At 34.8% G+C, this 16311-nt stretch overlaps 1 protein-coding gene across 7 annotated transcripts in view; it reads right to left on the bottom strand.

Moving 5' to 3' along the window:
• The window catches only part of LOC135216061 (mechanosensory protein 2-like), a 459704-nt gene that overhangs the window by 113 nt on the left and 443280 nt on the right, over nt 1-16311 (bottom strand). For all 7 annotated transcript variants that reach the window (XM_064251047.1, XM_064251044.1, XM_064251045.1 and 4 more), the window contains one exon: nt 1-6992. This exon is cut by the window's left edge and continues 113 nt beyond it. In XM_064251047.1, the coding sequence (XP_064107117.1) occupies nt 6837-6992 (156 nt within the window). In that variant the 3' untranslated portion in view covers nt 1-6836. The remainder of the gene's footprint in view (nt 6993-16311) is intronic.

The raw sequence follows: 16311 nt of genomic DNA, 5'->3' as shown, positions 1-16311 counted from the left end.
CTTGGGTCAAAGGAGGAGAGACAGAATCCTATATGGATAAATGTATATATATAAGTATATATTATGCTCCAAAAGCTCTATTAGAACACACACTCTCTCGCTCTCTCTCTCTCTCTCTCTTCGAGTCGCATTTCGTCTCGGAGAAAGTCTGGTAAATATAACAATTTATTTCATTTTTTTTACTCGTTTGTTCCCACCGACCTCTTTTTACCCAAAATACAGATACAAGCGTCGCAGTGCAGCTTTGATAAGGAAGGCGATGTGAACATTTACAAAGCTTGGAAATAATAATAGTATCAATAATCTGAGCTTTGTTTTTTTGTTTTTGTTTTTTTATACACGGCGGTATGTTTCATGTTTATGAATAATTCGATTGAAGAACCCGATTTCCCCGGTATTGGTTGGGCAGTCTGTCGCATTGTACAGTTCTTTATAAAATAACTAGGTTAGGTTAGATTATATATATATATATATATATATATATATACACACACATATATATATACATATATATATATATATATATATATATATATATATGTATATATATATATATATATATATATATATATATATATATATTTATATATATGAACTGAAAAGTATATCGGTAAATACTGCCCACCAAAATAATTTTATACAACTGAAGCTAAATTCTATTTATGATTGGATTTCACAGAATCCCTTAAATTTAATTTCATTAGTCATCTTATCACAAGCGAAAAAGGCTTTTCAGATGTCCCAGAGCAATTGTATGACGATGTTTTGTTCTTGTTTTGCGTTATCATTACTCACTGAAATATAAAAATATTTTAAAGTCCTCACGATATACACGCTTCTCTTTTTTTGATTCTGCTTCACCTAAGGAATATTTCTTTAGAACACACTAGGAAGGTTCTGTTTACGTCTCTTCCTTTATATACATATATGTTCTAAAATCCCTGGTTTTTACACTACAAGGAAGGCTCAAGTTATGTCTCCTTTCCTGCACAGATATTGAAAAACCTCTTCCTACTATAGTTTGCCTCAAGGTTTTTAGCTTTCTTGTGCTCACGTTTGCATTCACTAGAACTGTTAAGAAATTCTTATTGGCATTTGTATACTTTCAATTAAATTTTGTGTAATTTTCTATGTTGACTTTTCTTTCTGATGGGACATAACATTTCACCTTTGTATTGAGGCACTGTTAGTAATTAGGGCAATTTCAAAACGAGGCCTAGAGCTGAAAAAGGTCCTCTTATGAATGTCTCTTTTCATTTAAGTTAGTTTTATGCTTCTGGGACTTCTGAAACTCTTAAACATGGAATCTTTTTCTTCTCGAGTATTATTTAAAAGCTTCCCGATCATTTGTTCATATATTTACATGCGTGCTTGTTTCGGTATTGAAAATACGTGTTATGTACATATAATATATATATACACATATATATATAAATATATACATACATATGTATATATATATATATATATATATATATATATATATATATATATATATATATGCGAGCACGCATATAAATATGTGAAACCACAAGCTTTTCAATCATAGTGAGATTATTTGATTTCTATGCCAATGGTAGATAAAAATGACGTTGAAACGTAAACTATGCTTCAAGATTTGTGTTAGCTCTGAGAGAGAATATTAACAAAGACTTTCTTATTCATCACAAAAGTCATTCGACGCCGGAAAAGCTAAAAAAGTAAAGATTCCATCCGTTAGTTGGTATTTATTTGTTTAATCATTTATTGGTCAAAGAAAGGGAGGCTTAGGTCTTAGGCCTGTATTTGTACACGCACAGTTTAAAAAAAATTTCTAAAAAATCGATGATGTCGTGTTGATCAGTGAGCTAAAGAGTATTTCCATAAACCAACTAAAAGTGTTCTCATATACTCGATAAATCCATTATTCAAATTCTCGAGGCCTTTATTTTTTTATAGTGTGAGAAGTTTCAAAAAATATAATTTCAAACCAGTAAAAATGATAACAGTGATATACATATTTATTTAAAATTTAAATAGGTCTGTCTATTACAATATTCTTTAATATGATTCGAGGTTTATATCGTAAACTTCTTATGTACATGAACTAATGTGTGATCAAGTGTGTGATGATAGGCGATCGACGGCGATCTATCCATAAACTACCCAAAAAAGGAAGATATGACAGTGTCTCTTCTGTGGAGGTCCTTTCTAAAAAAAAAAGGACTGTTGAGTTGTGTTTCCTTCCTAAGAATAATAGAGAATGATAGAAATCTTTAACAGGAAAATCTCCAACAAGGAAAAAATTGAAAATGAGTCGACAGATCATACAAACTATATATCTGTACAAGGGAGCAGGGGGAAGGGGCGCGGGGGTGAGGGATGGGAATGGGGGCTAGTGGGCGCATAAACTTTCAGAAGTTTAACACCACGTAATATATTCACTGGAATTTGTGCCTTTGGTCTTCGGCATCGGCGTCAAACGGCATCGTTCTCAGAGATACTTTAATTGCAGTCCTCAGTATTTATCCCCCTACTTTGATCCAAAGGTCGGCACTCTCATGTGGCACTCTAAGGTGGCGCACTTTATTACTTCCATCGTCACGCGTTGTTTTCGGTGGACATCCTGCCTATGCACTCGGTTTTCGCCAGCTTTTAACTCTTTTAGTCTTTGAACAGGAGTGTTGTTGATATTATAATGAATAACGCGCACTTCAAGTGTTTAATATACCCGTTACCTTCCTCACTTCTTTTATACTGGGAAAAAAAAAACACCAACTCTTCTAATTGTTGACTCGTGAGCACGCTACAGAAAGTTATTCAGAGAGAATTATGGAGTTGAGTCTAAATGTATTTTTCAAACCTTAGAAACCGAGGAGGGGGATCACTTTGAGGACGTCCTATGCCTAAAAATTTGGCTGCCACTCTGAACAAGATTGAGTTAATTTTAGGGGGAATTTGGGTTAATTGCAGGACCTGAGGCGTTCTTCGTCTTCGTCCTCCTCTTGTCATGTCCTCATGCAATAATGCTTTATTATATGAAGTCATGACATGCTTCCTACCTGGCATAGGATTATTAATCTTGCACAATCTGCCTTATACATAACATTAATCATAATAATAATGATAAGCAGAAAACTTCGATATCTAGAGTTTAGATTTGTCTTTTTGTAAAATGTTCTTTAATATAAATTCTAAAAAGACTTTAGTTCCAGAACGATTGACTGTGCCAATTACTAATCCAATCTCTGCAAAGCTATTTTGCTGAAAACTACAATGGAACCTTATAACGAAGCTCAGGACTTCTTATTGCTAACGAGTGCTACTTAATACATATATATGATATATATGTGATAATATAAGTATATAAAGTGCAACAGAAATTATTATGGTCTGAAACATCCGGCATTTCAACTCCGGTGCTTAGGGAAGGAACAGCGGGAATCACAAGCTTTTCACATTTTGATTTTTTATATTATATCATATAAAAGAAAGGATTAAAAATAAAGAACTCTAAAAAACGTTCGGCTTACGCGTTAAGGATCTTTCCCTAGGCAACGGAGACCGAAGGCTGCGGTACAGTATACTTAATAATGCCACATTACTCTTCTTTTATTATTAAAAATGACCGTTGCATCACAAAATGAGTATGGGCTCAAAGTGGTGAGAATTGATATGCACAACTGCTACTGGGGGACCCGATACCAACCGACGGTCGTCTCTCTATTTGTTGTTCTTACTTATTCTATTTGAAACATCTGAATCATGGATTTCTAAGTGCAGTAGATTTCATCCTAGACACCTTAGCACAGAATTACTCTCAAACATCATAACTACTTTTCTCTCTTACAGAATATTTGTCACAGGCAGTACAAGTCTTTGTTACTTCCATAAAAAATATAACAATAATCACTGTTTTTACTAACTCAGTTTTATGTAAACATTTTATGTAGCTGTTGCTTGTCAAAAATCTTGCAAGCATTAGAGTCATGTTCTCAGCAACTCATACCTAGCCTAATGAAGATAACCTTACTTGCGCAAGACCATGGGATCATTATAACCATGCTTATTACGGAAGATTATGTAAACATTATAAATCTGACTTGTACTAACGTGCACATAATTATGCTAACATTTTTGTGATTGGTCTTTATGCAAATGATCATGAAAACGCTGTGACCATGGCTCTCACTTTCCTAGGATTGTACAACTTTATGGCTATGGTTCTTATTAACATGCATAGGGTTATGTCAATATTACAGACAAAAGTTTGATACACACTACCTATAATTATAATCACATTTCCTCTTTAGTGATGATAATTTGTGATTGGTTTGAAGAGCCTTATCCCTCTCAATGAAATGTAGAATTCCTTTACTTGTTAATTCATCACCCAGTACTTGAATTAAAATAGTTTGAAGTGTATAGTTGTTAAAATCTCTAGATCTTTCATAAAATTAGAAGTGAAGATATTAGAGGAATAGGTGCTAATGAGTGATATCTACTTCGATATGATCTACAATTTCTTCATAATTTGTAAGTACATGCACTTACAAATATAGAAATACATATATATATATATGCATCCATGAATGTGCATGCATGCAGACATTACATTGAGCTCAGTAAGACGTCAGTCGGTCGTTATCAGCATCCCACAATCATTAAGGAAACCTTTATTTTTTTATAGTGATTATCAATAGCAATCTCTGAAAGCTCACAAAGCTTCGTAAACCGATGAGCGGTGTTTTTGCGAGTAGATCCAAGGCCTTATTTATATTCTTGCTTCACTTCGACGTCACATGATTAGCACGTAATGATAACCACTTGCTTATTTCAGCACTTTTTTTCATTATTAGCAGCTTCTAATTACTTATCTACAGTTCTCTTTTGGTTCTTGTCTTATACTTATATGTAAATATTAAAATGAAAGAGATTGAAGGTTTAATTATGCAAAAACTGGTTCTCTTTTACAAATGGAGTTTGTTTGAAACGACACTTCGTCGAGCCACAAAAACACACGTCTTCTTCGTCTGAGTCGATTCAGGATACACAAGAGTTGGCCAACTTCATTTTTTTTCCTAATTTTTTGTATGCTTGAGAATTCTTTGTAAATTCGTCCACGTCTCTTGGATTCTGCGGGCTTCATCCCAAGGACCACTCAAAGAAATACATCAGATCGTCTAGAGCTACATCTTCTTGCAGGAGTTTGTTTCTTCAAGCATTCTCGAAGGGAATTAGCGTTCATAATCACGTTGAAGTATACGCAAAGTCATAAGCCTCTCATTTGTTAGATCCTATACACTTTTGTAGTACGTTCCTTTTCTCATCTATAAACAAGGTAGTACTACATCTTTTCGATTAATGAATGGTATTCAGTTTGATTATAGGCAATCTGGCAGCTTTAGATGACTGAGCTAAGCGCAGTTTTGGATTCCTCCATATTCAAAACAGATTTATGCGAATTATTCTGCGTTAGAAATGAAGTTTATTAAACTTAACATGATTACTACTTATTCAAGATATGAGATTTCCACTTCATCTGCAGAAAATTTCGAACTTCAGAGGAACGAACCATTGCTAATATGCTATTTTGAAAAACCTCAACATATTGCAAACATTACATTAACAAAAATTAATGTACATTTTTTTATCTCTGCCTCTTTTAATCCTCTTGTAATCTTTAAAAATAAAGTCTTTATTGAGATTAGCTCTAACAATCGTGATTCTGCCTTGGGATTGAATCCCGTATCTGGCGGCCATATTGAAAAGCAGGAACAAATGTTTGGGGGAGCTCCTCTGGAAGTCGAGAGTTTGGTACACCTGTGTATGCCAATTTGTATTTCGTCAGTCTCAAAAGTATAATCCTAAAGCCAAATATTTCAACAGTAATCCTACTAGGCTATTTTCATCCAAAATGAGCCCTACGAGACGAAAAAAAGATAGCGGGGGAAAACTATGAAAGGAAAATGGCATTCACAAGAATTCACCAACTTCAGAATTGCAAAAGTGCTCTTCCGACACTTCACTTCTTCTCAAAATATGGTTCTGTGACGTGGACCGTAAACAGTCATTCCTGAGTCATACACTAAGTGGCACACTAAGTCATAAAGCTAACTTGGAAATTGCTGATTAAAGTTATTGATTAAAAACTGATGTTGTGTCTGGCAAATCTCTACAACTGCGACTCACTTTACATATGAGAATATCATTATAATGATATATATATATATATATATATATATATATATATATATATATATATATAGATATATAAGTATATATATATCTTAGATTTGTTAGTTCCTTAAAATTATTGACAGGTTCATAGCACCCAATATTATTGGTCTTTGGCTTTAATCTAATCATAATTCTAACGATTCCTGTACACTCTCAATGACAATGGCTTTACTATCTGGACAAAGAAACCTCCAGAACTCACGCACTTTTTTTAAAGTTCTCAGACAACCATTCCATAGAAATTCTGTGGAATATCCCAAAGGAGGTGTGAGTCTGTATATGAGAAAAAATAAAAGCATGTGAGTGTCATGAGTAGCCAGCAACAAATATACAGCTTTAGATCGGAAAAAAGAAGAATTCCAGAAGAGAAGAAACTTCATCATCGTCGGCTTACGTTCCTCTTCCATTCTTCTTCTGCATCTTCTTCTTCCTCTTCTTCATTTTCTTCTTTTTCCTTTATTTTTTATTGGAGAACCTACTTCAAACTGACTGACAGGAGGGATAGTTGGGGGAGGAGGAGAGAGAGAGACATATGATAAATAACTAACTCAAGGCTATAGCTTGGCAGTACATTTTATAGTGGCGTCCCTCGTGTATCCTGAACGATTTAGTGTTAACTATTCGTCGTCCGACAAGAGGTCTTTCTTGCTCTTGGATTTCTTCTTGCCGTTGCCGTCTTTGATGTAATGCGAGAGGAGGTCTATCGGCAGAGGGAATATGATCGTCGAGTTCTTCTCAGCGCTGATAGCGTTCAGGGTTTGCATGTACCGAAGCTGGAAAAAGTTAGAGGTTAAAAAATGCCATTAGAAAGGGTTTGCTCTCGAAATCAAAATAAAAAAAGTCTTTTCTTTCTTTCTTTTTTGTATGTTAGAAGCGGATAGAGAGATCTATTGTTTAACTGTATCATAAGCATTTTACGCATCCAATCCAAACTACAAATAAAACGTTGTTTAATAACGTAAGTCCATGTTTTTTTTTTTTTTTGATCCGTCTCTGTTCCAGACGGGAAATTTAGCAAATTACTTTCGTTTTTTTAATGGTTGTAGTCACGGTCAACTTTGGCAAAAAAAGTAGAAAATAATGCTCTAAATTAGACTTTAAGTTTTTGTATTCACTGTTTTTTTGTCTTTCACTATCGCAATTTAGTCAATTTCTCAGGTTGATTATTTACTGACGATTTCTATTGGTTATTTAAATGGTACTTAATGCTATCCTTAACTTAGTAGGCAGAATGTATAATATAAACTTTACAAAATTGTCTTTCATGCAAAGGAAATGTTGGGAATTATAATAATTAACATGCTGCTTTCCCTCTTGCAAGTATATGAAGAAGGTTTTCTTTTGTTTTCATCTTTTTTATATTTATTCATTCCATTATCTGCCTTATTTATTTGTGTCGTGTTTAGCACTTATTTTTTTCAAGTTAACGAACCAGATATTACATCTTCAGTGAAATTAGCAGGTTAATGATATTAGCAAAAGTCTACATTATGATCAAAGTTACCTACAATGTCTACCCACAAAACATATGAATCTACTGTTTATTTGGAATAACTGGAAAAAAAGAGCTTTGTTTTGGATATGTATACTGTATATTAGAGATATAATAAATAAAAATCACAATGCTCTTTTAAGGTGTTCACAAAATGCTCCCGTACATGACCACGATGCCATGAAGAGACTCCAAGACCATTCACTAGATAAATGTTATCGGACCAAGATAGCACTACACCACACCATGCCTGGTACACTACACCATTCAACATCTCGTATTCTTGGGTTCACAATATCAAATGGTTTGACATGCATCTTTAAAAAAAAATAAAAAAAAACGATCATCATCAAAAGGGAGGGGACATTTTTAACTTTCTGCAAAATCATAAATATTTCTCATTTCCATTCTTAATTTTTTTTGGGTTCTATCCATATACTCAAAAACCAGGTTAGGAGATAAAGTCAAAATCATATCAAAGGAAAGACAGAGCGAACTCGCTCCGTCTCCTGGTCGATCTACTAATGGTTATATCCACTGTTATTTCTGGCACAAGAACAACAACATCAGGTTGGAATATTCAACACAGGTTAGTCTACCTTCTTACCAACACCAACTACAAATTAATTTGTTATCTACTTCAGGACACTACTGTATACCTCTCTACAGTAACTGTATGAAGGTGGTAGATTATTAATGGCAATGGGTAGCAAAAAGATGTAAGGTGGTCGCCGGGCCTCATTCGTCTGTTACAACTAGATGAAAAAATCGTGAGGGAAAGGGACTACCAAGACAAAACGGGTCAAGACATGTCGGAACATATCGGGACGTGTCTTCCTGAGACAGCAAGAGTGGATCATTATAGTCCTGTTAGGTTTTGCCTTTGACTTTTGCATAGTTCTGATTTGGAGCTGATGGTTACATAATTTCGCATTTAGAGTTGATGGTTGTATGATTTCGATTTTGGAATTGTAATGAAATTATTTCGAATTTGGGATTTACTGGGTTCATTATTCGTATTTGTAACTGAAGGTTACTTGATTTCAGAGATGAGCTTCAAGGGAGGGTACGCTAGCTACGAAAATATTTTTTTTTTTTTTTTACTAATTATGGCAATATTTTTTATATACGAACTTAACAATAACCTCTTTTGGAAAGAGGAGTTGCTCATATGCTAGGCTTATAATTAAACAATTGGACTTGAACGGCATTGTTTCTTTAGGATTACTTAAAAAAAAATGGGTCAACTATTGAAGATTTAGGGCAAGGGATAAAGGTAATTTGCGATCTACGTAAATCTGGATTTCCTAATAATTAACTTTATTGAGTACTCTGTAAGAATTTGTGCTTTTATCAAGTTTATATGTATTTATGTCATATATCGGTGTATGTGTGCATAAGCTTATGTACAAAAGTTAAGAGTTTTCGACAGTTATCTAGGGTGGAAAAATTAATAATGATTTTGGTATTCTCAATGAGTTCTTACCATCCAAAACATATTCGGAAATAGTCTAGTGTTATATGCTTGGGCTTATGGCCAGTCGTGATGACAGCATTTTTTTAGAAAGGCAATTTGCCAATTACCGTGAAACTACAAAAAGAGAAGTAAATATATAATTTGAGATTTATTGCAGCGAGTTGTAGTTCATTTTACCTAACGATTGGCAACTCGTGTAACGCACGTACTTTTGTTAACAGCTAGTCTACTATTCTGTGACGATTGGGCTGGTCACTTTGACTATCGGGTACTTGCTAGTCGAGCGACGGCCTCGGCCTTGGAGGCTAGTGGTGATTCTTCGAGTGTTGAGAGAAGGAGGGTAATCGTTTCCTTACGAAACTTCTTGGAGAGAGGTGAAATTGTTTTCAAATCAAGTGGCATCTCTAATTTGTCGGCAAAGTTGATTGTCACTACAAGATATATTTCTTCAAAAAAACTCTATCTACAATCACATTTCTACGAGTATTTATACGTTCTCGTATGTATGGGATAAATACGGACATACTTTTGTGTTGCGGAGATCATAGTGCTTGTAACTTCAGTGAATAAAATCAAATCAGTCTTTTCTTCTAACGTACATAGTATCATTTAGAAGCCATTTCTATCTGTGGGAGTTTCATGGCGTTTCCTTTTCAAAGTTTATGAGAATCGTGTCTAGGCTCTAAACGAAAGACATCTTGACATTATTCTGGAGGATCGACTTTAAAATCCTACCAAGATTATTTGGAGAGTATTTACTGCAGTTTCCTACAGGCATCACATCACAGACTGGCTTTAATGGTCTTCTTTGAAATTATGGCTGGTTGACTTAGGATTTGATGAATAAGAAAATTTAGTAACCATCTTATTTTCCTCAAACAATGTTGTGTTATCCTGCGAAAAGCATTTTGCGGGCTGACAGTAGGTTACGATTTCTGTTTATTGAATATTATCTTTCAGTAGATGTCCTTTTTCCATCTGACGTACGTTATCCAATATATATCACCAGACTTTCATTTCCATCATATTTTCACCATCTTTTTTTTTTTTTTTTTTTTTTTTTTAAATACAGCATAAATTCCGAGGCATGAACAGTTTTTCCCAGCCCCAGTGAATGGCTATTTTATTTTTCTCTTCATAAAGCAAATAGCACTTCATTTTTGTCAATTTTGGCCATCTTTTAACATTGACATGCTATTGTGAAAGGAGGGAAGAAAAGTTTTCTCGGAAAAAAAAAACGATTTCTTCAATTCATGAGAGAGGACTTATGGAAAATTTCTCGTAAGATGAAAAAATTCCCTGATGCGTCTGCAAAAGTTGGAGATCTGTTTTATATTTTTTGGTTGCTATCGTCTGTTTGTGCGCAAGTTCCATATTCTTCATAAGAAGGTGACCAGAATTTACATGTCATGAAATATCAATGTATCCTCCAGCTGTTGAAAGCTGTGAGGTATATTGATTCGCATCTTTGTTTTATTTTCTTTTTTTTTCTGTGTAGAAGAGGTCGTTATCATTTGCTATGGGTAATGAATAATACATATGAAGTAAGTAACATTCTACGCAGCCTTCACGGCCGAGAGAATTTTACTATTCATCAATAGCAGAGTTCTAAGGTTTATTTGGGTGGTTCGCCTTTAAGTATTATTTCAGTGATGGCGGGAGATTTTGAGTCCCCTCCATTCCGGTAACCTTTAATTTCCATTCTGCGCTAACAGAACGGAAAAAAAACCCAACTCTCCTATTTTTCATTGATGGCGAGCGCACCATCTCCAGGTCACGAGCCCTGCTGTTTATTTTAGTTGATTAATAAAGGATGATCAGTTGGCATTAGCATTGCTAATTTCAGACAAATTAGATATTCCGCAGGAAATGCGAAATCTTAGTCTTTGACAATATATAGTTGTATGATCTGAAAATAATAGCTGAGGCAGACCCTTGAAAGAGCTCACGTTTAGCAGTTGATTCAGACTTTAGTGTTAGGTTTTACATATCCGCATATTTAAGAATTATGCAGAAAAGTGTGCTCAGCATATGTAGTACAAGGTTGGGTCAAATATTGTAAGATTCAGCATATTTCAGAAATACTGCTATTTCCGATTTAAAGTGCACTTTTTTTTTTTTTAAACAAGATTTCGAAGTTGTTCACGAAACTTTACTACCGTGAAGAAGGTATCATAGCCTACAGCATCTGTGTTCTACATACAGGCTAGTTCCTTGATCGGCGTAAGACTTCCTTATGATGCCTTTTTTTTTAAATATCTTTTTACAGCTCTTAAGGACTTTCATTGTCTTTTTACATTTTTATAAATTTTTTTTAGTGACATGATTGTTGGCCGCACAACTCGGGCTGTGGAAGCTTTATACGGATTTTTTTTCCTCACCCCAGGTGTGATAAGAAGTTCCTGACAGTCTTCAAAGAAACCCATTATAGATATGTTGATTTCACGTCGTGCATACATTCCGCCATCCACTGTACATTGATATCGGTGTAATCATATTGGTTATTTGACGATGCAATGATGTTACTTAATTTTTCCTTTACGTATCTTTTCGTCTATCAGTGAATATGGTATATTTTTGTCTGATGGCTAGGTATCAGGCTCAAGGATTTTTAGATCTGCAAAAGACAATGAGTGTCACAGGCTTCAAACCTCTACCTGTAATTGTTGGATTTTTTTTTTTTTTTTTTTTTTTTGCGAGAGCGTATGTCAGGATTGTATTGAAGCGTTAATTTCTTGGATAGAATTCTACGATTTCTGGTAAATAAGGAATGTAACATCACATGAGATGCGTTTGAATGGCGACCCTCTGCCACCATCTTAGGTGATGATTCTATTAAGTTAGTGTATACAACAGGTCTCGCAGAGGGTCAGGGTCCCATTATGAATTTACTGACGGCAAAACTGTAGAAGGGTTAAAAATGTTGCTTTTTTAAGTTTCAGGGAATGCAATGTCCTCTTCGGGTTTCTTGCTATTAATCATACCTTGCTTGTATCATCAAAGTGTAAATTTGTGTTTATTAACATTTTAGCCTCTTGTTGATTTGTATTAAACATAACTCATATCCGTTCTTCACTTTGTTTTTTACATTTTTACTTGTCAGAATGTTGGAGAAGACTACAAATGCTCATCATCATGAACTGTTAGCACCGTGGACAAAGATTTCACAACACTCCAAAAGACTGTCTATGGCATCTCGTTGTAAGTGCTATAGTTCACAATAAGAATTGATATTTGTTCCGCTTTGGATCATTTCTCAAAAGCTCTGTGCTCTTTTGCACAGTAGTTTAGAACAGTACACGGCCTGAGTTATGTTGTTAAGATTTTAGCATCTTTTCATGAGTTCAGGCATTCATTTTGAACGAGTTATTTGCATGACATTTCTATAACACTTTGTAGATCAGCTGTAGATCTTGACCCCTGCGAAAGAAATAGAGTTTGAAAAAAAAAAAAATTCTGCCTAGGATTTTTGAGCTTGCTAAGATCTAAAATTTTTAAAGAGTTTTCCTCAAGATTCCAGTATCTTCGTAGGAGTTCAGTTCGGGTTTTTGCTTAAGATATCTTGCTTAGAATTTTATACTTTTGGATGATAAGTCTCGATTCGGTCTGGGATTCCTTTGCGTGCGCCAAATGAAACCTTTCGAGTAGAGAATATGTGTAACGGAATAATAAGAATGAAATACAGTGAACTTCAGAAATAATTTGTTCGTTCACTTTTGTCTTTGTCTCCTTTCCTTTCTAAAAGGTCATGCTTTTTGTATATTTTTTCGCTAGTGAGACATTTAAAACGGAGGACACTTAATAGGAATGGGGGTTGAAAATTCATAATGAATTTTAAAATTATCTACCACTTCAAAAACTACCAAGGATAAAGCATAAAGTCTGAGTATCAGCAGTTCTATAAGCTTTATCAAAGAACAATCAACAGTTTACTGCAAATGGGGAAAGCTAATGCAACAGTTGCAAAGGAGGAGACGCCAGTTTTATATCTGCAACATTGACGAGCTCTATGACTTCTACTCTTTTATAAAACATCTGGTGTGCCTTATGCTTCCATTTTGCGTTGAACAAGTGTTACACGTACTGAAGGACACACACACTGAAAGCCTTGCCTATTGCAGACAGGAGATTCATAATCATGCCACCTTTATGCCTGCTAGAAAAGGCAAAATGCTCCAAGTTCTAACATTTTTATATCCTAACACCTGACAAATAGAGTTTACAAATACGATGGACTTACCTTGTCACAGTACACTTTCTTGCACTGATGAACTGAAGTTGGCTAGTTGTACACGCTTTCTTTTTTTTTTTTGCATGCAATCTTGGAAGCTAATTGATTTTTTTTATCTACATAAATTCTCCCTACCCTTTCTCTCACCTAAAAATATTTTCTACCGCTTATCAATACCGCCATCTTACTACCCTTCTATATAAAAATTCACTTCAGCTAACGTAAGTTTCTTCTCAGCGATTTTGAATTTCACTCCTGTCATCCTTAATTATTAAACCAACTGTTCTCTTTCTATCAATATGCCCTTTCTACTACTGATTGGCCGTGGCTGAGTTCTCGTTGAAATTTACTACAACATTTCTAAGCTTTATTCAGGTTCTTCTGCTGCATAATGCAAAAGACAGTTTTAGCAAACTCAGATTTCACCTTCATCTAATCATATCATGAAGATTTGGAGAAAAGATTCTCAAGACCAGTGTTACTCTTTCCGGGGTATGAGGTTACAACGATTAAACTAGTAAACCTATCTAGCAACTTAGCTTTTCTGGTACTACTTACAAGCGCACTGCCAAACCATTTATACAACGGAAGCAATTATCACTAATACTAACTTACCATTCCACTGATTAGCAGATGCTCTGGCACAAAGCTCATCTGGCTTACATCTGCCTTTACAGTATACATAAATCTGGGGTAAATCTTGGTTTCAAGGGCGTACAAACTTTGGATATAGTTTGCACCATTTACTGGAGAGGGACATAACAAAATTCAGTCAAGTGATTTGATAAATTCATGGCCAATATAACTTCCCACTCACCTGTCAGTAAATAGTAGAGTTGGTCTTGTCAACGAGTTAATTTTAACGTTTCTTTCTTCTTGTCAATATAACAACTGTATTGTTAAGTCCAGATGTCATGCATTACCAATCTCTGTCTGATCGTTGCAAGTCAGTGGTGCTCCTCGATTATGAATGTTTTGCAGCATACACCATGGATAAAATAGTGTATTGTTTCTTTGTTTTAAATGAGTGCACACCAATTAACGTGATTTCAATGTGAAAACAAACAACCGTGATTGGTTTAACTAGGTCTTCTCAAAAGTTCGGGAGGACCATCACATTTATTGTATTTCTTTGTGCAAAATCTCTGTTTACTTTTCATCGACCAGACCTTGGTGGAATGTTGGAAGTGCAACCATTCATTTAAAAAGATATATGTTGCTTCAGGATAAAAATAAAAAGGAATTCAAAACTTGAACAAACAACACGCCATGCCATTAGTGTCTTTTAGTGATCCCGCAAACAACCAGTTCTCTCAGGAGAACTGGGATGTTTGACATTTAGCACATAGTGTCCCAGTTCCTACTGGTGCCATTGTTTTATCAAGTGATTACAGTACATAATAAGGCCTGTTCCACCAAGGTCGTACGTCCTTGTACCTTATCTACTTTCGCTTGATGAATTGTTGAATTAAATCAATTGGCAGAGGGAATATGATAGTGGAGTTCTTTTCTGCTGAGATGGAACTCAGAGTCTGAAGGTACCGCAGCTGAAACAAGGAAGGTTTACAATGAGACATTTCGAATTTTGGTTTGGATGAGCTACAACATGTAAGAAAAAACACTTCGGAAAACATTTTTTCCTATCTCTGAAGAGCTGTTGCTGCTGCTTCTGCTTCTCCTGCTACAAGTGTCCACCATTTCTTCCTCTTCTTTTAATCTGGTGAGAAAAAGAGGTACCAAGGGGGACTAAGGACATATTAACAGCTCGATCTAGGCCTTCATTGCTCAGACCATTGACAAACAGACCTGCTATTACCAAGGTTACCTGTCATTTCAGAAGCTTATGTCATTGTTTGGTATTACGCTGCTTTTATTTATATACATGTTTATGATCTTGAGCCCACTTTAATTACATAGACTTCTACAAGACGGTGACATTAGACTTCTACACACGAGTGCTCTTCTGCCTTTATTTACATGCTTGTGGAGTGCCAATCTGTGCAAGGGAAAACTCATGGTAACATTTGTTCTGAAGATTTCATCTATAACTAGACCTATTCTGACTCATTTTGCCAATTTGCATCAAGGAAAGTTCGATCATATTGTCGAAACAATTTTTGAGGTTTTGCATCATCTCTTCCAGATGTGTTTATGGGCGCATCTGTTAATTATGTATGTTGTTCAGTATCTGTTGCGACAGCTATCTTCTTATGACTGAGATTGTTTCTTTCACAAATGTTTGTCGGTGATGGAATGTGATGAAAAGCCGGTAATTTTAAGCCTCTTAACTCTTTCAGATAGTGAAAAAAACTAATAATAAGGTATTGGAAATTAAAGCTCGTGATCGGCTGACTTTTGGAAGCCAAATTTAATGATCGCTTGTTCGCAATTCGTTAATTTTTGTGGACTTGCGTTCTGATAGAGTTCAAATGAAAGAAATTTTCCCATTGACTTTAGTCTTTTTCATCTTATTTAAAGAAAAATCATCTTAATGTATTAACATGAGTTTTTTCTCAGTATTCATTTCATTAAAACTCAGATTCACATATTACATGTGTTCCGTAAATCTCCTATATTATTATTAGCGATAATATTTTCACTTACTCAGTATAATACATAGAATTTATGTCCTCAAAAAATCGGACCTCATTGTTGATGGTTCTTTCGGAGATATATTAAGATAACATTTATTTTTTATTGAGTTTTGGTTTGTTTACTTGCAGTAATATCCGTAACACAGATGTCTACAATGTTTGTTACTTTCGAATTTTTGAGTTTCGAATTTTGAAACTAGAATTTTTAACCTTTGAGAATTTTGAGTCTTGGAAATCGTGAAATGATTGTTAGGAGAGTTCCATTTATTAGAATTTAGGAAAACTAAGTAAATGCCTC

The sequence above is a fragment of the Macrobrachium nipponense genome, chromosome 6 (assembly GCF_015104395.2).
Source record: "Macrobrachium nipponense isolate FS-2020 chromosome 6, ASM1510439v2, whole genome shotgun sequence".
In the NCBI taxonomy this organism is placed as follows: Eukaryota; Metazoa; Arthropoda; class Malacostraca; order Decapoda; family Palaemonidae; genus Macrobrachium; species Macrobrachium nipponense.
This window is presented reverse-complemented; position numbering and strand designations above follow the sequence as displayed.